Raw genomic sequence first — 21,750 nt, forward strand, 5'->3', positions numbered from 1 at the left:
TTGATTTTGTACCACAGGGAATATATTTATACCACAAAACTAAGCAAAAACGGCATAACACACCAACACCATTGCGAGCCCACTGAAACCGAAACCAACCAAATCGAAGCCACCTTATGACGCAGCGCGAGTCAGCCCCCTCTGTCCACCGGTCAGGTCACTACTGAGATGAAAAGGTCTATAACACACATAAACGTCTCGTCAGAGGCCTCCGTGTCCCTTCAGACCTCAAAGAAAAGGACCTCGCAGGTACGCACTCAACAGCTGCAGCGGGGAAGTCGCCATGCTTCGTTTCTGGGCAACGGGCCTGGGGCTGGCGAGAGCCATTTTGGGGGAAGCCATGACTTCGACCGAACCCCTGGGCAGCCGACGCCGGCACGAGCGGAGCCGCATGCTTGTGTCCGTGGACTGGCCGGGTAACCTGTTGGATCGGACTCTCGGCTCGGGGAACTTCACCTGTTGCCTGGCAGCACTCTGAGAACGAGAGACGGCAACGACGGCGCTACAACCACGCCGCTGAACTACGCATTGTAGCAGTACGAAAATGTTTCCCACGTCACGCTGTCAGAGCATTCTCCTGCAACACGGGCAAACGTTTTCGTCGACTCTGATGATACGGGAATGGAGAGCAACAATGCTCGTCAGAGGAATGTACTTGCGCTGCTCGGTAATTCATTGTAGAGGATAAAAGGGCCAAAAAGACGAACAAGTGAAAAAATGACAGACACCACAGAGCACTCTGTGGTGTTCCTCTTTCTCTTAGGTACTTGTCCGTCACTTTTAGCGTTTTTATCCTCTATAACTGCGCTCGCAATACAGGCTAGAGCTATTGTTGATATCTGTTCTGTAACACTACGTAAATTGTTCCAGATATAGTGCCACCGATGCTGTGTCCGTTTGCTGGTGTACAGAAACATGTTTCGTCAACTTCGACGGTTGTGGCACTCGGAAAACTAAAAGAACAAAAACGGAGACAAGCGGCGCTCGCCGTGTGGGGTAGAATTATTGTTCAATTGTGTATTGTTCCATATATGCTGTCGCAGACTCTTGTCCATTTACTTGTTTATGAACACAGAGTGAACTCACAAAAGACAGGCTGGATGTGAGAGACATGAGCTGTCCCGGCGTGCGGCTGGGGAACACCACGCTTCGAGCAGCTCTCCCCGCTGGCGTGCCCAGGACATCTTGGAGGACAACTGCACACCGTACATCACAATCGATACAAGAACCATAAAGATTGCACACTCTACCAGATCGACGAGCACCAATGCCGAGCGGGAGACGTTTGTGAAAAGCTGGGGGAGTACAGTAACTGGTTTTTCGAACGCCCCAAACATTTCTGAGACTTTGCCGACCAATAAAAAATTTGTTCACAATATTCCTTGTTTTTTTTTTAATTGCCAAACATTTTGTCTCCTCAGCTTCGAGTGTGCGTTACTGTCCCGTAAAAAAGCCCCCTTTCCACTCATGCTTCTTTGAAAAACAAAAATTCCAATATTTTCCGAGGCTCTCTTCGGGAGCCTTTGACCCAGCGGCGGAGACTCGTGCCAAGAGACGCCGGCAAAAACTCCCCCAACCACTGTGAACCAGGATGGCTGGTTGTCAACAAAACTAAAAGAAAACACTCGCTTACGAAGCCTCACCTATTTTCGAGCAGAGCTGTATACAAAAGGCTAGGTCAACAAGGGCCTGGTCGTGACTACGATGGCAAAAGAGCAAAAACAGTGCTGCACTTTCTTCCCGCAGTTATTGTGCCAAGAAGACGGTAATCTAAACAATGTACTACATTCGCAAACGAGACCAGAAAAACGAAATGTGGAGTTACAAAACTGAAAATTGCACATGCCTCAGTGACCAGGTCCGTTTATTTCACCACTGAACATGCCCGTAACCACACTGTCATGTGCACGGCCTCTCCTGTCGCCGAGAGTTGTAACCTACAACTTCTGCGATACTGAAACGGACTCGTTGTTCGGGGTTATACTGTGTTTCGCTCGCTACATCTGCTGGGAGACTACTTGGGGCTTGTGGTTGGCCAGAAGATGCGCTTGCTAAACGGGCCTGACACCCCCCGTTCGGTGAATGACGTCTCCCGATTTGCGAGCTGGCCGACCCAACAAATCGCCAAGCTCCATGCGTGGCTCCGCTTTTGAGACAAACTGAATGTCACCTACGATGCTTGTGCTGCACTTCGGAGAGGCCAAAGTCCGTGAGCTTCACATGACCCGTGTGAGAGATGAGCATGTTGTCTGGTTTCAGGTCCCTGCAGAATCATGGTAAATGACACCAATTAAACTGGACTTGCATGTTTCCCTATGATCAGTCAAAGAGAGACTGCTCCAGTGGGCAATAATAGGCCATAGTGCAAGGTAAAAAAAAATCAATTTAAGAAAAAAGTAAATCCAGAAAATCAAGTTTATTTGATCTATCAGATCCACTTCATTTAAATCACACTTGCACGACTTAAATCATTTCAGCTAGAAACGAGTAACTTTCTTAGCACTAGATGCATTGTTTTGTTTCAATGGCTGCCCAATTTAGATGGGAAGCAGACAACTATGAAAAAACGGTAAATAGAGAAGTATTTCCAGTATTTTTTGGGGGAAAATTGTCCAATTTAAATCGTTGTAGCCAAATCGGCGAGATTTATATCATCTAGATTTCTCTTCACTACCCTGCCACAGTGGGACGTCAAAATGGGTTACGAACGCTATTGCAGCAAAAGCCCCTCCCACAAATCCCTCCACTCTTTCAACTTTAGCGAAGCAAATGCTGGAGGGAGAGCGAATGGGGAGGGGGCAACCACCAACAACAGTGAGCAGAGGGAATGTGGGAGGTGCTTGTCCTGTGGTTCTGAACCTGCGACAGATTGCACAGTCGCCTAACAAGGTTCGCTTTGGAGCGACAACGTTTTAGCTATTGAGTCGCTTTGTCACGAGTTACCCGAGGCCTTATACGAAACTACGCTAAACGCTTTCGGTCCTCCGCAAATGTGAAACGGTCCCCCGCGACGTCGCCTGAGCTTCCCGAAATCGCATCGAAGGCTTGGGAAGTCGCATTTCCGAATTTGTATCTGTCGCCAGTTAAGCCTGCTCTGCACCGGGCAACAAAATGGCAGCACCCGCAATACAGTCGTGGGATGGAACATTTACACTCCAAGTCATGGGTTCTCAAACCGGGTTCCTAGAAGCTTGGGGCTTCCCCGAAATGCCAGGGTTTCTCCACCATCCCTGCCCTAAGTATGTCGTTTCAGTTTAAACGCAACTTCAGTGTTGTGTCTTTTACTTCCTGACAGTCTTGAGGCGCTTATTGTCAAGAAGAACAATGTATCAACTAGCCCATTAGTGACTACTTAGCCAATCCAAGCCACCCGGCGATGAGCGTAACTGAGGGCCAAATCGCTCCCCGGTATATTAATTGCTGTTTGCAAGCTTCGTAGGCTCCTGAACTGCTTAGCTGCGTTGGTGGCAAGACCTGGCAGGGCTACTGGTCACAAAACTTCTCCGCGATGCCGACTAAAACCGCCGGTCTAGCCAGCATTGGCGGGTGTCTGGCAACCGAAAAGTGGAATTAGGATTCCGAATGCACCCTAAATGAGCCGCCAATAGACCGCGGGGACATGTCGTTGCATCGACAGGGTTCCTCGTTGACGCAAGCACGTCTTCCGGCTCTGTGCGGTCGGTCTACTGATCAAACTTCCTTTCCTGCAACGTTCTCCTAAATAATAAATTTCTTCCTTCCTCTTCTTACCACAAAATTCATTCCCAATGCAGGTACCGCCGTCAAACTTGAGTGCCACCAGTAGCACCACTGAGTAGAGGCACTGAGAAACTAGAGGTCAGCACGGGCTGGTATTTGGGAGCCCAGCCCGGCGCTGGCCCGCCCAACCTGGCCCGGCTCGAAGATAATTTTCACAAGCTTGCTAAGGCCCGCTCTATTTTCGGCCAGTATGAATAGCTCACAAATTGCGCAGCATGGCAGCTCGCTGCCATGCCGCACGAAGTGTAGCTATTCATAGTCCCATACTCACTGAAGTAAGCATCTATTTTTCTTTTTCAGAGTGCAGCTCTTAGGTGCCCGTTTCCGGCTTGAGCGGCGTCGCCGTCGGCATAACTGCGCATTGCATTATGGGATGTTCTCATAATGACGTCACACGTGACATCACGACGGTCATGAGTGATGTCACGTGCGACGTCACCCTTGTGACGTCAGACGGTGCCTAAATTTAGCGAGAATATTTCCCCGCTAAATTTGGCAGGGAAATATTTCCTGCTAGTTTTGGCGAAAAAATTTCTCCGCTAATTTTAGCAGAATAATTTTTCCGTTAATTTTGGTGGAAAAATTTCCCCGCCAAATTGAGCAAAAAAATTTCCCCGCCAAATTCAGCAGAAAAATTTCCCTGCTAAATTTAGCAGAAAAAATTCCCCATACATTTAACAAAAAGATTTTCCCACTAAATTTGGTGGAAAAAATTTAGCCGAAATTTCCTCCTGAATTCAGCGGAAAAATTTCCCCGCTAAAATTAGCGGGACATTTGGTGCAATTTTCCGCTCGATAGGAGGGGAGCAGAAGAGGAAAAGGAAAGGGAAAGGAAGGGCAGACTCTCCCCTCCAGTCTCTCCTTAAAGGGGCCGTGCAACGACATTGGTTAGGAATATTTCTTACTTTACACCAGCTTCCTGGCACTAGTGGGACCTAAGAATACTCGAATGCAACACCACTGACCAAGATGCGTCTTCGTCACGGCGGAATTCAAAGGATGAAAGCGGAGCTTTTTTTCAGCTTCTCCTTCCAAAGCCGCCTTTTGATCGTTCGCGAAATTTGATGACGGAGCTGTGGGGTCAATGGCATGGAACAGTACGATCCCCGGGAATGCGTCATTGAGCTTTGCGGTGACGATATTCAAATGCTGCTCACACAGTGGACGCGAAAACTGCGTACGCATTCGATCTGGGCTCGTGACAATCGATGCCTCGACATGCATTCGGGTAGTGGACCGTGTCCAATCCCTGCAACGACCACAATAGCCGAGCCATAACAATGTCTGGAACTCAGCGCGTGTCCTGTGCTTTGCCAACCCCAGCGCGCGGCTATGATCAACGTTGGCGGCATATAATCGGCTCCAGATCGCGTGGCCGCTTGTTCTGGCTGCGAGTTGAGGGGGTGAACGCTGCTCGTTTTTCTTTAATTTTTTTTCTGGGACTTCTATTGCGTGGGGTGAAAAACGAACGCGTGTTTCATAGGTCATTAACGTCAGGGATCAGTTTTAAGCGGTATTTGCGCAAAGTACAAAAATTGTTGCATCGCCCCTTTAAGAGTTGAGCTCTAATTCGGCACTACAGGGAATTGTAAATGTTTCATTTTTTGCTACTATTATTAGTCGGACCAACCTGTGGGCATGGGCAACTCATTTAAAATAATCACCCCCATTGTCTTTTTTTGTGAACAGGCACGCGTTTTGAAAAGGCCCGAAAATAAGAATGGCAAGCAGCATTAGACAAAACCGTGTGCCAAAGTTGTAAAAAAAGAGAAACATTGTCATGGGTTCGGACAAAAGACGGGGAAAGTTCTAATGCACCTCTTCGTCCTGTGTAAAATTAAAAAAAAAAAAAAAAAAAAAAATTATATATATACACATTGTTGTGTCTTGTGGTAGTCTAAAAAAATTAGAACCTCCAAAGGGAACCTGTTCACACATCTTGTGGGTACACTAACTCTTTTGTACAGATGGGTTAAGCCTGTTAGGATGCACATTGTGTAGGCGCCTATATGCGAGTCCTTGATGGGGATAAGCGACTGTACGACGGTGGCGCCGCAGGCGATGTAAACGAATGCCACAGCACAGGTATTTAAAAGAGCATTTCGTGCACAGACACGGAGCCGTAAAACCACATGCTTTCATGGTGGTAAATACGCCAATAAAAACACAGGGACAGAGAAAGAAGTACACTGGATGAGGCATAACTTGCAACTGAACTTTACTAAAGGAAACATATAACATGAAGAATAAGACCGCGCATGCGCAAAGATGATGGACATTATTGACCACCTGGAAAGCCTCTCATCACTGCTGAGTGAGCGTAGCATGACCGATAAATGCCTGCTCCTTATCGGACAGGACAACAGAAGGAGCACTGACATACAGATTTGAGCTATGGGTCCTTATCACGAATGCCTCATGTATCTCGCGTTCCAACTTTGTGTTCAATTTTCCCACAATCTTGGTACTATTGAACTTGGCCTGGCACTCACACCTATCACAATGTACAGCCAGGTGGCCAGACAGGGATTGCTTGATGGCGGCGGAGTGCTCTCCGATTCTATTATTAATGCACCTCCCTGTCTGGCCAACATAAACCCTACCGCAAGACAGGGGGACCTCGTAGGTAACATACGCTTAAAGGACACATGCAAAGGAAAAAAACATTTTTTTTAAACGGCTTAGATGGAAAAAGGACGCCATAAAACGATTTTACAACGAAGAAAAAAAAATTTTAGAGCTATATTTACGGCGCAAAACGAATTTGTAGTTGGCGCCCGCGGGCACCGCGGAAAAGTGGTCTGTATTTATCACGTGACTGGTCTTTATTTATCACGTGGTGCTTGCGTTCTTTCGGAAGCTTCCTATGGCCTCTAAAAGTAACTTATTCATCTTTGTTTGAAGTATAACAAAAAACTAAGATGAATAAGTATCTTTTAAAGCCCAAAGGAAACTCCTGAAAAAGCGCAAGCAGACGTGATAGACCTGTGCGCCGGCCAGACGACGGCGGCGGCGCCCCGAAGCAGACGAACTTGTGCGGCGGCGGCGACGGCGGCGTGGAGAAACGCGTTGAAGCGGCGTTCGCAGAACGCTCAGCGTGCGGCGGCGACGCAGCGCGGCGGCGCGCGGGCCTACCACGTGACCAGCGGCGGCTCCCGCGAGCGCCAACTACAAATTCGTATAGCGCCGTAAATATAGCTCTAAAAATTTTTTTTCTTCGTTGTAAAATCGTTTTATGACATCCTTTTTCCATCTAAGCTGTCTAAAAAAAATGTTTTTTTCCTTTGCATGTGTCCTTTAAGGCACACTGCCGGAACTTGGTGGCATGGTGCTTACCGCACACCACCTCTGCATCACGCGGCACTCCTGCATCGTCTATTCTTTAGCATAGCTTGGAAAGTTTGTTTGGGGCGGAAGAAACTACAGGAATACGAAACTTATTCGCCACCTTTTTTAGGTTGTGAGAGACCTTATGTAATACATAAGGCAGGACAACAGGTCTAACTTCAGGCCTTGCACTCTCAGCCTCCTCTCCCCTGACAAGCCTCTTCTGCTTGTTAACCAACCCTTCAGCAACATCACAGAAGACCCGGGAAGGGAACCTTACATCCTGCTATCTGTCTAGCTGCAACTGAAAACTAAAACTCATCTTGTGAGGGCAAGATTTTTTTTAAGGAGGCAGCCAGGCAACTAGAGGTAATTCCCCTCTTTACGAGCTTGGAATGGGCCGCGTCATATGGGAGCGACTTTTTCTTTGATCGGGGCTCTAACGCCCAACACACATGGTCATCGTGAAAGAAAAGACCCAGGTCCCAAAATTGCAGGCACCCAGCGCTTGCGGTTTTATGCGTAAAACTTGAGCCTTTCGCACAACTCTTAAAAACCTCAAGCACTCCACAGATCATATTATCCTCGTCAACCTCTAAAGGATCTTTGTTTAAAACTAGAAAATCGTCAACGTACCTAAAAATCTTGGGCCTGTAATTCTGTTCCAACAACTTTCCTATTGCCCTATCACACGAAGCAAGAAAATTATCACACAGTACTGGCGCCACCCTTGATCCAGTGATTACACCTCTTTTTTGCACAAACAACTCCCCATCAAAAGAGGCCAAGTTGTTCTGAAGACAGTGAGTTAGAAACTCCAACTCCAGAACATAGGATATAGACTGGGAGGTTTTTTTCTTTATGTCCTCTTTGCTGCTTGTGCACTCACCTGTGCACAATGTGTCTCCTGTGCAGGTACTCGAGGGCAAGCACCGCTTCTGCCGCATAGAACCGTGCCATGCCTTCATCGAAGAAGCCCAAGGTGTGCAGGAGCGACTTGATGTCTCCTCCAATCATGTACTCCATCACCTGAACGCACCAACAAACCAGGACTTTCGCTCAACAGGACGGAAGCTATGTCGTTCGCTACTCAAAAACAGTATGTCCCGAGAGTATTTTTATATATTCTTGATAGAGACTCAGTTGTACGAGTTCAATCAAGCGATGCAGTTGTACTAGTTCAATTGACGTTACAAAAAAAGAAGCCTAAGACTACTTTTTGTTGCAGATGGCGCTGTTGCTGTGGAAGTAACGAGGTCTTTGTGGCCTAGACCACGGAGTGTTGTCACGTGCCTTGCTCCAACGTTCTTATTGGACGCGGCGGCTGCAGCCTTTACAGCTCACCAAATTGTTGTAAAGCGGAGTATAGTTCTGCCCCCAGCAGACGCCAGTATGTCGTCTGCCAGCTGACTTGCAGTAGCAGACGACATAGAGGTGGAGAGTGTGCAACAAGTGAACGCCCCCCTCCACCTGTGCTAGTTCAGCCACTAATTCAGTCTGCCAGTCGTGCCACTAGCAGATGTGTGAAGGTCATCTGCTAGTCTATGTCCGATAGCAGAGGACAAAGAGGTGGAGAGCAGTGCAACAAGTGTACGTCCAATAAGAAAAAACGGAGTACCAGATAAACGCTGACGCTTGTCTGCAGGGAGTAGAAGAGGTGCACAACAAACGGACTTTGGCTCATGGCAAGGGCATTCCTCTCGGCCAGCACTGCCAACGAGAAAATAGAAAATTGCCATTAGAATGAACCCGAGCAGATTAACCAGACAACGGTCTCGACGACGATTGGGCGATCAATTTGGCAAGGACTCACCCTGGTCGACCATGTTCTTGTGGACCATGTCAGTCTTCTGAACCACTTTGATGGCATAGAGCTGGCCTTCCTCTTTGCCCTTCTTTTGTGCCAAGTAGACTTTGCTGTAAAAAGAGGATGCTACCGTCACTTTGTCTGGATAGAAAGTCTAGATTTAAAAAAGAGCAACTCAAACCATAGAGGGCATCTGCAATTTAATGGTGGACACCACCTGTGCAGGCTGGTTGCAATTGTGCATGCGTCGCGTTGTCGCAGGGCAGGGAGGAAAGTGTGCGGAGAGGCTAGCAGACTATCAACGCACTCTTCACCTCCTTGCAGCTCGCATTGCAAACCACGTGACCCCGATCGAGCAGCTGGAAATGCTCATTAATCTAAGCACTCCGAGTCTGAGTCGTTATGGGCAACCCAAAGTTCTACCGGCGGCAGCTAAAGTTGTATAAAAGGCACATGAACCGTACAATCAGGGAAGTTTCTGGAGCGTCGCGCATTTCTAAGCGGACTGGCATCCCTGTGAGAGATTTGTGAGAAAGGGTACTGGGGCTTGGGAGCCAGATGACCGAGAGGAGGGGAAAGGGGTAGGATCGGATCCAAATTGGACTTGCTGCTCATGGCACAAAAGCTGCCGTGGCTAAGGAGCACCTAAGGAAAGGAGAGGTGGAGCATTGCAAGTAGCACAGGAAGAAAACAACCTTCTCTCTGTTGCCCCCATGAATAGCAACAATTCATGCATACACAGGTCCCTTCATAGACCACAACTTTGGGTGCATACTTTGTGCCTACAACAGATTGTCTTAATGCCTTAGCATCCCAGCTCTAGGTGTTTTACTCTATGCCAATGGTGCACATACAAAGCCGAAGACTCCACAATTCATCTTCTTGCACACCTTGCCAACGAATAGCAACTAATGCTGTTGTCGCTAAATCAAACTTCGTTCGTGTGTACGTTCTCCATCGTGACTCGCTCTTCAAATACCACTTATCTTGCTAAGAAACGATCCAGACAAAGCAAATGGGCCTAAGACATGAACACATTCATGAAACATCATGAAAACATTCATGAAACAAACAGGTCTAGGACATACATGAAACATTATGATGTAACTTAGTGCTTTCTCCGAAGCATGCGCACTGTCGAAGAAGTGATCTTTGACACCGAACTATTCAGTTAGGTCTGCAGTTCAACAAGTCTTTAATTATTAAGCTACATGCACTGACCCATTCTTCAGACTTCCAAGGCATTGGTGCTTAGCTTCTTAGGACGTCATTAAACAGAATAAATGCATTAAATAAATGTAAGCTGCTGAAAAAGTCTCACTCACCCAAACGCTCCTTTGCTTATGGGCTTTAGCACGGCAAAATCGTCGATGCTTGGGAGCTGTGGAGTGAAGGAAAACAAAAAAAATGTTGGAGTGACGATTCATGCTTTTCTTTTCCGTTCTGTCAAAGATTTTCCGACAGACAAAAATAATATATTGTAGTGAAGTTAACACAGTGTGAAGAAAAGCCTTCTTACCACTAAAACTAACAAGTGCAGCACAAGGGAACAAACAAAAAACTAAAAATAAAGTAAAAAAAAATGGGCCTTAGAATTTTAATTTAACAGTAATAAACTTTATAGAGGGCTTTGCATACCCCATTCATGGATCCGATTATAATTTCAAATTATCACAGGGAGATAACTTAAACGGATAATTTGCAGCGTGACATGACAATCTTTTTTCTACATATAGCATGCGTAATTATTAAAAAAATAATTAATAACAGTTTGTTGGTGTGCATATTTTGAAAAATAGAGAAGTGAATGTTAGTCTTGCCCTGTATATACAGTCGAACCTTGATTTAAAGAAGTCACCAGGACCCGCTAATCATTTCGTTAAATTGGGAACTTGGTAAAATCAAGAAGGTCATTGTTCAGGCATAGGCTGCGCGGGGATCCGAATTAGTTTGTTAAATCGGGAAATACGTAAAATCAGCTTTCGTAAAATAGAGGCTCAACTGTACTGAACGAAATAGTTTGCATATCAACTATTGCCATTTAAGAGGTGTCCACATGGGGACGGCCCTAGGGGAAAAATACATCCAACGTCGGCGGTTGGCGGAACCCCCTCCTGTTACACATGCAATGTCGGCGGGGTGCACATGGAGAGGTTTTTCCCTCATGTTACACGCGTTCTAAGGATGTCCGTACATAACGTGCACGTGCGGACAGCATAGTTTCTGAAGAGAAGGAAAAAGTCACAAGTTGGAATAAACAAAGAGGAATTTGTCAGCTTTGTCGGAGTTCTTTCCCCACCCATTTAGCTAACTGTAGGGGGCATTCACCGACGCAATTTTGTGTATATTTCTGTTGTTGTGAGCTGTCTGGTGCTTGCCAAAGGTGAGCATTCCAATGATTGACACGACACCCTCGATTGTGCAGTGCACAGAAGCAGTCTAATCACGCTGGCATCATCCAACAAAATGGCAGATTAACAAGTGAATACCTCTTACTGTAATTGGCTAATTAATGATTGTGCTGGCTTTCCGCCTTTAATAAGATTTCGTCACACGCGCAAAGCCTAGCGGAAGCTTCTGCACTTTTTAATGTGTTAAAAGTAACTTGTTATACGAAAGCTTGAACAGCTCAAACTTTCTTGTCCGACTTTTTGTCAATATTCACAGATACGCCCACCGCCTCCAGGCAGAAAATTAAAAAAAAAGTTCAGCAAATTTCAAAAAAGTTTATCATCTTGGAAGTTTGAGACTGAGGAATTAAAAAAGGAGTTGACACACACATCTCTCGAAACCGCATGTATGTGTTGTCTCCTTTTTGGTTCCTTGGGTTCGGGCTTCCAAGATGATAAAAGTTGAGCAGCTCGCCTGTACCTTCTGTTATTTCTATACAAGAACTCATCTCCGTTACGTCACGCCGCGGTGGTGGCGCGTCGGACGCACTTCCGGTCCGGAGCTGTGGGCGGAAGTGCCCATGCGAGACGTGTATTCCTGCGTTGTTTTGAAAGGTACCAGACAAAAACCTGCCTTCTCGTCAAAATGTTGCGACTGGGGCTGTACCAAAAGTGTCGAGAAAGGTTTGAAGGTCAGTTTTCATGAGCTCGGTTCGTCCGAGAACGTGGATATGTGCTGTGAAAAGGGAAAACCAGACTCAGTCGGACCACGATTGCTTGGGCGGGAATCATTTTGGGTTGAATTCACGGATACTTCTGGTCATCAAATTTATTTGTTTTGTTCCAAAATGAACACCGGAAAACCGTCAAGTTGTACAGACCACCTGCGGACTACCTTCAGTGCGTCTTCAAGTTCAAACGGCTGCCTGATCGTTCGAACTGTCGTCTGCTCTTTCAAACGTTTCTGCTTTTCGTCTGCTCCTTTAGAGGACACCGGCCCGTAGACCAAACGTGGGCCCGGTACTTGCGATAAGAAGTAAGTGCAGGCCTCAAAAGACTTAGGTAAGTTGGAAGGTTGGTAAGCAGGCTGGACGTAAACAGTAGATACAAGATGTTGATCATTGTTACCAGTGGCCATCACCGACTTGTTATGCCCGATTCATTTAGTTAGATTCTGCTTCCGATTTTCAGTATCGACGTCGACATCTCAGCTACGGTTCACGCTTTTGCAGTCCGAGCGACGTCGCTACTGAAAATTGCGAGCGAAATCTCATGATGTGAATCAGGCTTTAGCGTACATTCTGCGGCGTCTATGCGGAATGAATCACTGTATGTCAGACGATTCACGCAAAGTTTTGCGGTGTAAAGAACCTCGGTAATTTCGCCGACGCCGCTCAAGTAGTCAGACATCGTTAGGAGGACGTAGAATCAACAATTCCAACGCCAAAAAGAGCGCGGGGACTCACACCGACGCCGACAACATCGCATTTCTATGGTTTGTTCATGGGCGACTGTGAGCTTCTTGCCCACACCCCCATCGCGCATGTGCGGCACCAGTGGCGTCCGCTAGGGGCACTCCGATTTGTTTGTAAACACAAGTTTGTGTATAAAAAAAAAAAAAAAAATAAGTTATCTAGACAACTGGTTGTGCAAGGCCATTCTTCAAAGAAAAGGACAGGCTCAAGTCCCTCCTTGCTCTCCCTACGTTGACGTTGCACTGCTGCTTCGATCCCAAATCCGAAACCCTCTCCCAATCTTGATCATCCTAATCCCCCCCACCCCCCCGCAAGATTTATGCCACTCTGAAGCAGTGACTATGATGAGATAAAACAGTGCAAAGAGGTACAAAAGGAAGAGACAAACCGGACAGGAGGGAGCGCTGACTCGCAACTATGTATTTTCACTGATAGAGAAGAATAAAGACGATGCACACTGTTCCACATGTTCACACACTCAAAAATTGTAAAGAGGAACATTGCATTAACATGTCTAGACTCAGCACTCAAGAAATCTTGCTTCCACACTCTAGCAAACAGCTTCAAGTTGCAAAATGACAAACTCAAAAATCTGTGCTTTCCGTCGACATTGTTGTCAGACGTGGAAAGCACACTGCTCAAAAGAACAAAGGGTAACCAGTCCACAAAACGCGGTGTGCAAAGGAAACGGCCAGGGGTCATCCCGCATGTACACAGAGTGTCACATAATTTAAAATATGATGAAATTATGAAATTTCATCATATTTCATCGCTATGAAATTCCAGTGGTTTTCTCAGCCCCACAAAAAATGAGTCAGATTTGTCGCCGAGCCAACATGAAGGCAGAGGGAATCAAGAAGAACACGTGCAGTAAGAAGCACGCCACGCAGTTTGGAATCCCGGACAAAAACTCACCAAACAGAAGCTCACTGCACAAAAGCTCACAAAATAAAAACTCGCCCATTTTTTCAAAGACCCGGACAAAAGCTCACCAGGAGAAAATTGCATGTTGGTCTTAACACGAGTGCGGACAACTTAGGTGCATCCGTGCACACTAAAATGCTACGATCAACTAAACCTGACAGGTGCACGGTTTGTTGACTAGAGTGGAAACAAGTTTATTTATCGATTGGCAAGAAGCGAATGCAGTTCCCTACTACCTCCAGCTGTCTTCGTAGATCTGAGTGTACCTGGAACCCCTCGCAAATATTTTTCAGACGTTACCCGCAGTTTGTGCCATGTGCAACGGGCGTTGTGTACAGCACTCCTCTCTCGTGTGGCCGCACCTACGTTGGGCAAACCGGACGCTGCCTAAACAATAGGCTCCGTGAGCACAGGTACAGTACTTTCTCGAAGTCAGATTGAGAGGGCACCTATCAGTTCACTGTGAAGAGTGCATGGGCGAACCGTCTTTCAATACCACCACGATTTGGGAAGGCACAAAGAAAACGGGACCCATGAAGTGCTCGGAACTTTCTAGATCTACAGCGGCGAAAAAAAACTGCATTAGCTCAGCGTCAGTGGCTCTGTCCAGTAAGGAGCTAGAATTCCTGAAACTGACAATGAAGGTCCTGCGCGTGCAGTAAAGCGGAGATATCATCGGTAGATGTGCGTGTAAACGTGTGGAACAATATGCGTAGTCTTTCTTCTCTATCACTAAAAATACATAGTTCAGCGTTCTGTCCTGCCCGGTTTTTGTCTCTTCCTTTTGTACCTTTTCGCGCTGTTGTATCTCATCATGTTTAACAACTACCAACTAGCCCAGCTTCCAACCTTATTGAGGCAGCAACCGTTTCATGAGAAGCAGTGGAGTGCTGCCCCAACTGACTTCCAATGCCAGAAACAAAGTAATTGAGACTTGCCTTGACGAATGGCTTTCCTCCAGATGGGTTCTTTGGTGGAGAGTTCTCTGAAGTTTCCATGCTCATTTAACGAATGAAATGTAGAAAAGTGCTCTCAACGAAAATCGGGTCGTGCGTTGCGGTACTCTCTACAAAACTTCGCCGTCTTTGTTAAGCTTGTTTCTAAACAAAAACGCCCGCCGCGAATGCTAGGCCCAAACAACGCGACAGTCACAATATCAACTAAAATACGTGGATTAAGCGTTCAATCCACGGCATTTAAAACAAGTTATTTAAGTCGGGCCTAGCATGCGATTTAAATAGGAGCTGTAAGCTGTACGACCGTACTCTATGTATGGATAAATAATTAGCTGCAATAAGCTACCTCTTTTGAAAATGGGCGGCAGCTTGCGCTACCTAGCGTGTAGCTCACACTTTCCTCTTTTTGCTGAGGAAGGAAACGGGCGTCGTGCGGCAGCTCCCGCAGCAACTTGCGCAGACGCTGTGAGCTCAGCCACCGCAATTTTTCCGATTACGCCCTCTCCGCACGAGTGGGACGGTCGGAGATGATTCCGCGTGCTTCGGGATGTCGGAGTCTAGGCCATGCTCCCGAGCGATGGAATCACTGGATGGAATGTACGCTCGTGTTCCTCGCGCTACCGCTTCTTTTCTGGTCGGGCACACCGTTACCACCGTTACTACATCAACTCCGTTATCTGAACATCGGAGGGGGTCCGAAACACTGATCTCTATGGTCCGAAACGTCCGAAACAGTGTCCGATCTTTTTGCGGCTAGGTGGCGCCGCCCGATCCAAAGGGCTCAGCCGGATTCATCCATCCATCCATCCATCCACGCGTTTTCGTCTCATTTCGTCTGCTACTGCTGGCTCCAAGGCGGTTATAAGTACTAGGAGGGGCACGTCGCAATATTGGTGAAGCCTAGTCATAAAAAGTTTAAACGATTTTGTGTCCAGCGTGACCACAGATCTCTTTGGCGATTGGTGCGCGTGACATGTCACGTGCGAGATGGATGGTTGATGGTAGGAAGATTTCTTGCAGGCTTGCGCGTGCTCTGTCCGGTAGGTTTTATCATATCGAAGGTAGCTAGACGAAGGCTAGCTATGGTCACGTGATATGGTGAGAGTAAGAAGGAAAATGAGAAAAAGGCGAGGCGTCAAGGGAGCGTGGCTTGTGGAGGCTACGCGGCTGACGTCATGCCCTCTCCCACCCTTCTATTCTCCATGGCTGGCTGGCTGGCTCCGTGCAAGGAGGTGCAAGGATGTTGTCGGCGAAACACGCGGATCAAAGGATTGCGCTCTAAGCTCGGCTTGGCTCAGCTAGAGTAACTCCTCCATCTGTGCGTGGACCCAAGATGGCGGCGCCTGACGTGCTTCAGACGCGTAGTTTGGGAGTTTCGATACTCTGAGAGCGTAGCTTTATTCGGCTCTGGCTTTATTTAGTGACTCTAGGTTCCCATAAAGCCCTTTGATGTTTCAAAAGTAGCGCAAGTTCTAGTTCACCGCAGCGCAGGGTGCGTGGATGCACGTTCCACGTGCAGCCCTTGGGAAGATCGATGCGGCGCAGCGCAGCACTGAGCTAGATTTCAGACGCCATGATCTTCCCAGAAATGGCGCGCGGAACGTGTCTCGAGCATTTCCACAACAATGAATGGCGCCACTTTTCCCAGGATAGAGGGGCTTACCGCCGAATTCAGAAACCTCACTCAAACTACACTCAAACTGAAGGGCCCCTCCGCTTCCTCGAGGAAGTGGAGGGGCCCTTCAGTTTGATTGTAGTTTGAGTGAGGTTCTTGAATTCGGCGGTTAGAACCACTCAATGAGCTGCGCTTAGAGTATCGGCACTCCGTTCCCCGACATTGTTTTGGGCGCCGCCATTTTGGCTCGTATGCAGAGCAGACGCAACTGCTGATCGTCATGATTCAAAAGTGCGACACAGAATTTGTATCACCCGTGCAGCGCGGCGCTCGTTTTCGCCAAGAGCAGGAGACGGAGCCTTTTCCTCGTTGCACATTATCACAGCAAACACTGAAGTCCGCTCTCCTCCGTCTCTTACTGTTCTCAAGTTGCAACGTCCTTCGTAAACAACCAGACATCTCTGTGGCGCTACCTCTTGTTTTGAACAGTAAGATGGCGACAGCGTCGGTTGCTTTTCAAGTGCAATTGTTGCTTCGTGATACAATAAAAAGCGCACAAAAAAAATAGAGGACAAAAAGAGGACACTTATGGCCTACAGGCGCTTAGTAACAACTGGAAGTTTAATGGGACTTCAGAAAAAAACGTAGACATTCTCCTTCTCTTGGTGTCAACCACTCACGTTTTGTTGAAGAATAGCCAACTGTGAATAGCCCCTTCCACATGCGCTGGGGAAGGGGTGCATGTGCACGTGGAAATTTCCGAGGACATTGCACGGCACTGAAACACACCTCTTATTCAAATTTTCCTTCACTAAATGCAAACTTTTTTTTTTCTTACGGAATTTTTGCTTAGTTCTTTAAAAAAAAAAATAATAAATAAATATATAAATAACCATCTTAGAAAAAAAAGTTGATGTTGTATTGGTACATCTGCCTATTTAGGAACGTTTCGCTTGATTGCGTGGATAAGTCATGTTAATGAATAAAATATATGGTCTCGATTAGAAACTTTCTGGGCAACATCAGAGCACTAACTCAGTGCGCTTTAGAAAAATACAGGATTTTTTTTTTATATATATATATACTCGGTTTACGGTGCAAGGAATGAGGAATGTCACCCCTGTGTACGGCTCCAAACCGAGATCCTGTGTTGTAAGTTGAACTCTGACTCGGAGCTCGGGAAGGCAAGAAACAGAAAAACCGACAACGAGATGGCGATAAATCTCACGTGGAACGGCGCAGCATAAGAACGTAAACAGACAAGACGAAAAATAAGCACACCCAAAAGAAAAAAGAGACGAGCACGAGGAATTAAAGCACGTGGATGCTCGGGTAACCTCAACTGGCTCCCGACGGGCTGAGCTTTGCCCGCGGCCTCACGTAAACAGTTCGTATTGGGTGAAACCTTGCGGTTGTTATTTAACAACACCCTGTGCACAAAGAGCACCAGTGATGCCGGCTTGGGGTCCTTGCCGGTTTAATGTTGTTTTGAAGCATTATGCAAGAGTGACATTTCTCGTCCTGTAGCACCTACTAAGATCTTTTTTTTTTTTTTTATATATATATAAAAGTTTTACGGCACGGTTAGACCGTATTGAGATATAAGTTTACCTTACCGCCTTTTTCTAGTGGTCGCCCAAATCTAAACGCGCCACAACCCGGCGCGTGGAACCCTAACGGAAAGTATTTTTACAGATACTAGTTCTAAACCTTAAAAAAAAAAAAAAAAAAAAATTACAGCTTTTTGAAAGGAAAAAAGCAAAAACAAAAAACTTTGTTAAGTTTGTTGGTTTCGAAAATGAAACTCAGCTATTTGAATGACATTGCAAGGATGTGTTGCTTTTTCTCGCATTCCTCGATAGTATATTGAAACAAACAAGCTATGATTTTCGGGCCCCGTCTCTATCATGTGAACAGTGATTTCCCTACACGCACCATCGGATTTTCGGGCCCCGTTTCTATCATGTGCACAGTGATTTTTCTACAAGCACCATCGGGGGCTGAACACCCCTTTCCCCCTTGTTTTTCTGAATGCACCTTCCTACCCCCCCCCCCCCCCCCCCCTAATTTGAATTCCTGGGGAAACCCCTGCATGGGAATGCATGGTGGCGCGCGGTAGTTGCACACTTTAGACCCGGAGATCATAGGACCAGCAGGACCGCTGGCCCAAATGCGCCGATAGGAAACCGACGCCATGAAACGTTGCACGCGCCATCCTGCGTCGGCTGGACCAAAAAAAATGAAAGCCGCTTACAACTCCCTGTAACGCCGAATTAGAGCGCAGCTCTTGAGGAGGAGGAGGGAAGGGCACGGGGGGGGGTAAACTAACCAGGGGGGGGTCACGTGACCTTGGGGGTCACGTGACCCCCAATGCCGATGATGTCATCACTGACGTCACTGATGACGTCATCCGTGACGATGACGATGCGGGTACCGATGACGTCATTAGTGACGTCACTGATGGCTTCACCAGTGATGATGACGATGCGAATGTCGGTGACGTCATCAGTGACGTCGCTGATGACGTCATCAGTGATGATGACGATGACGATGCGGATGCCGGTGACGACATCAGTGACGTCACTGATGACGTCATCATTGATGATGACGATGACGATGCGGATGCCGGTGACGTCGTCAGTGATGATGACGATGTGGATGCCGGTGACGTCATCAGTGATGATGACGATGACAATGTGGATGCCGGTGACGTCATCAGTGATGATGACGATGACGATGTGGATGCCGGTGACATCAGTGATGACGATGACGATGGGGATGCCGGTGACGTCATCAGTGATGACGATGACGATGGGGATGCCGGTGACGTCATCAGTGATGATGACGATAACGATGTGGATGCCGGTGACGTCATCAGTGATGATGACGATGACGATGCCGGTGACGTCATCAGTGATGATGACGATGACGATGCCGGTGACGTCATCAGTGATGATGACGATGACGATGTGGATGCCGGTGACGTCATCAGTAATGATGACGATGACGATGCGGATGCCAGTGACGTCATCAGTGATGATGACGATGTGGATGCCGGTGACGTCATCAGTGATGATGACGATGTGGATGCTGGTGACGTCATCAGTGATGATGACGATGACGATGTGGATGCCGGTGACGTCATCGGGGGGTCACGTGACCTCGGGGGGTCACGTGACCTCGGGGAGGGGGTCACGTGACCTTGAGGAGGGGGTCATGTGACCTCAGGGGAGTCACGTGACCTCGGGGGGGGTCACGTGACCCCCCACGAGGTCACGTGACCCCGGTGGGGGGGCTCGCGCGGTGCATTATGGGACATTTCCCATGATGCACCGCGCGGTTACGCAGACGGCGACGGCGACGGCGACGCCGCTCAAGCCGGAAACGGGCCCCTTCCCTAAGAGCTGCGCTCTAAAAGGGAGTTTTCGTTGACCGCGACCGCGTCGCCCCCTCCCCTCCCCCTCCCCCCGCTAAGCCCTCCACAACGAAGAACCTGCTACTGCGCATGCGCGCCGATGTCCGGGTATCGTAGCGGGTTGCGGAGGGCGTTGTGGGACGGCCAAAAACGATCTACGAAAACCCCCTAAAATCCCATAATGCAATTCGCGCAGCCACGTGTGATGTCACGTGTGACGTCACACGTGGCTGTGACGTCGTGACCTTAGCGACCCGCTAAATTTGGCGAAAAAATTTCCGCTAAATTTAGCGGGTCGATAGGGTCATGACGTCACGCGTATCGTGACATGACGTTACGCTTTACGTCACGTGACGCTAAGCTTCGCCCTTAGCCGGAGCAGTCTGCCCTTGCTAACACAAGTGTGAACGCGCAGGCTCGCGCAACCAAAGCACTGCGGAAGGTAGGGCGAGGGAAAAGGGAAGGTCGGGGAGGAGGAAGCAGACGGAACACTGGAGAGAGGAGGTTTCACCCTCTCCTCTCCAGGGTTCCGTCTGCTTCTTCCTTCCAACCTATAGACCAAAAAATGAGCGCCGAAATTTCGTTGTGGTATCCCTTTAAAGGGATACTACAACGAAATTTTACTCGCCACTGTAAACCTCGCGGAGAAGTGTGGACAGCGTGACAACCGCACAGCAAAAATCCTTTAATTTACAAAAAAAAAAAAAAAAATTCGTTGTGGTATTCCTTTAAAGGGATACTACAACGAAATTTCGGCGCTCATTTTTTTGTCTATGTGTGTTCAAAAGAGCAGTATCACATGGAACATACCAATATCTTGTTAAAAAAGTCTCGAAAAGGAATTTTAAAACGAATTAAGCGATTAGCAAAGAGCACCTGGTGGATGTCGCTAACGCCTCGTTTGTAATGCTCGTCTAGGAGCCTTGACAGCTAGTGACGGAGGTTGTCTCGTCTCCGGCCACGACGAGAGGAGGGGTGAAGGAGGAACTCCCCTCTTCCCGATAATCCCTTTCGTGTGTCGCAGAAGTCGCTATTGTTTCTCTTGAAGATTATAGAAGATTAACTCGTCACTCAAAATTCGTACAAAAGCAGCCGCTTCGATGGCTGGAACGACTAGGCCATCCTCTCGACGTCAGCCTCGCCGTAGCTTTGCTCGTCTTGAGACGACCTACGTCGCGATTGCATTAGATGTCACGTGCTCTAAGCTGGGCCTTCTCCGAGCGCTTGCCAGAGTGGGCAGTTTATAAAGAAAAATACAGCCACCAGGATCAAAATACAAACGTGCGTTTGTCATTTACGGATATTGTGGATGATATTCAACCTATTTTTGAACACCACGGGAATATTTCAAATTTCGTTGAAGGCCAACGTACCCAACCTTGGTTTTCTGCAGGGAAGATAGTCCTCTTAGCGCTGCCTTCCCCTAAGCTGCGAGGGGAGCGAGGTTGGGCCAAATGACGAAGAGGGAAAAAGTGGACGGCGCGAAGTGTACGTCGGCCTTTAGAGGTGAACGGATTATAGACCCTTTTTATAGCAAACGCCACCAGGCGGTGCCCTAGTCTTTGACGTTTAAGAGAACTATCCGGTTCATAAAAAGAATGAACAAAATCCACTGCTGCTCGAAATATCGATGAAACGTTTAACCACCGATTCTCCAAGTGACCGCCAAAAGAACGAAGTGCGAGATCTCTTAAAAGTGATCGAATATGTTTGGTGATAACGATATGGTTACCTTGCGGGAGCCGAATGATTAACATAGGCTAATTTCATTCTGCTAAGCCATTCCTCCTCCTCCTCCCCCCCTCAACGTAGTGTAATCAATGTCGGATTACTACGAAACTCCATCCCAAGCTTCGCAAATATCAATGGCTGCGCTTCCCTGTCTTGTGCGATTTCACAACACAGTGCCCCGGACGCCCACTGCAGCGTTCCATTTTACTCGCCACTGTAAACCTCGCGGAGAAGTGTGGAGAGCGTGACAACCGCACAACAAAAATCCTTTAATTTACAAAAAAAAAAAAAAAAAATCTAGCTCAGCAACGAGGTAGGCCCCCTATAATAGAAACCAGTGGGTAGACCTGT

The 21,750-nt window shown here is 47.6% G+C and overlaps 1 protein-coding gene across 1 annotated transcript in view; it reads right to left on the reverse strand.

Annotated features, from left to right (window-relative positions):
• Positions 1-14,956, reverse strand: part of LOC8024491 (serine/threonine-protein kinase greatwall) — a 30,118-nt gene extending 15,162 nt beyond the window's left edge. The window contains exons 1-8 of the mRNA XM_029991261.3: positions 14,621-14,956; positions 10,219-10,274; positions 8,900-9,003; positions 8,705-8,796; positions 7,976-8,115; positions 2,175-2,263; positions 1,087-1,196; positions 258-474 (exon numbers count right to left, since the gene is read on the reverse strand). Of these exons, the coding sequence (XP_029847121.2) occupies positions 258-474; positions 1,087-1,196; positions 2,175-2,263; positions 7,976-8,115; positions 8,705-8,796; positions 8,900-9,003; positions 10,219-10,274; positions 14,621-14,686 (874 nt within the window). The 5' untranslated portion in view covers positions 14,687-14,956. The remainder of the gene's footprint in view (positions 1-257; positions 475-1,086; positions 1,197-2,174; positions 2,264-7,975; positions 8,116-8,704; positions 8,797-8,899; positions 9,004-10,218; positions 10,275-14,620) is intronic.
• Positions 14,957-21,750: the final 6,794 nt, after the last annotated feature.

The sequence above is a fragment of the Ixodes scapularis genome, unplaced genomic scaffold (assembly GCF_016920785.2).
Source record: "Ixodes scapularis isolate PalLabHiFi unplaced genomic scaffold, ASM1692078v2 PGA_scaffold12__126_contigs__length_90152505, whole genome shotgun sequence".
In the NCBI taxonomy this organism is placed as follows: Eukaryota; Metazoa; Arthropoda; class Arachnida; order Ixodida; family Ixodidae; genus Ixodes; species Ixodes scapularis.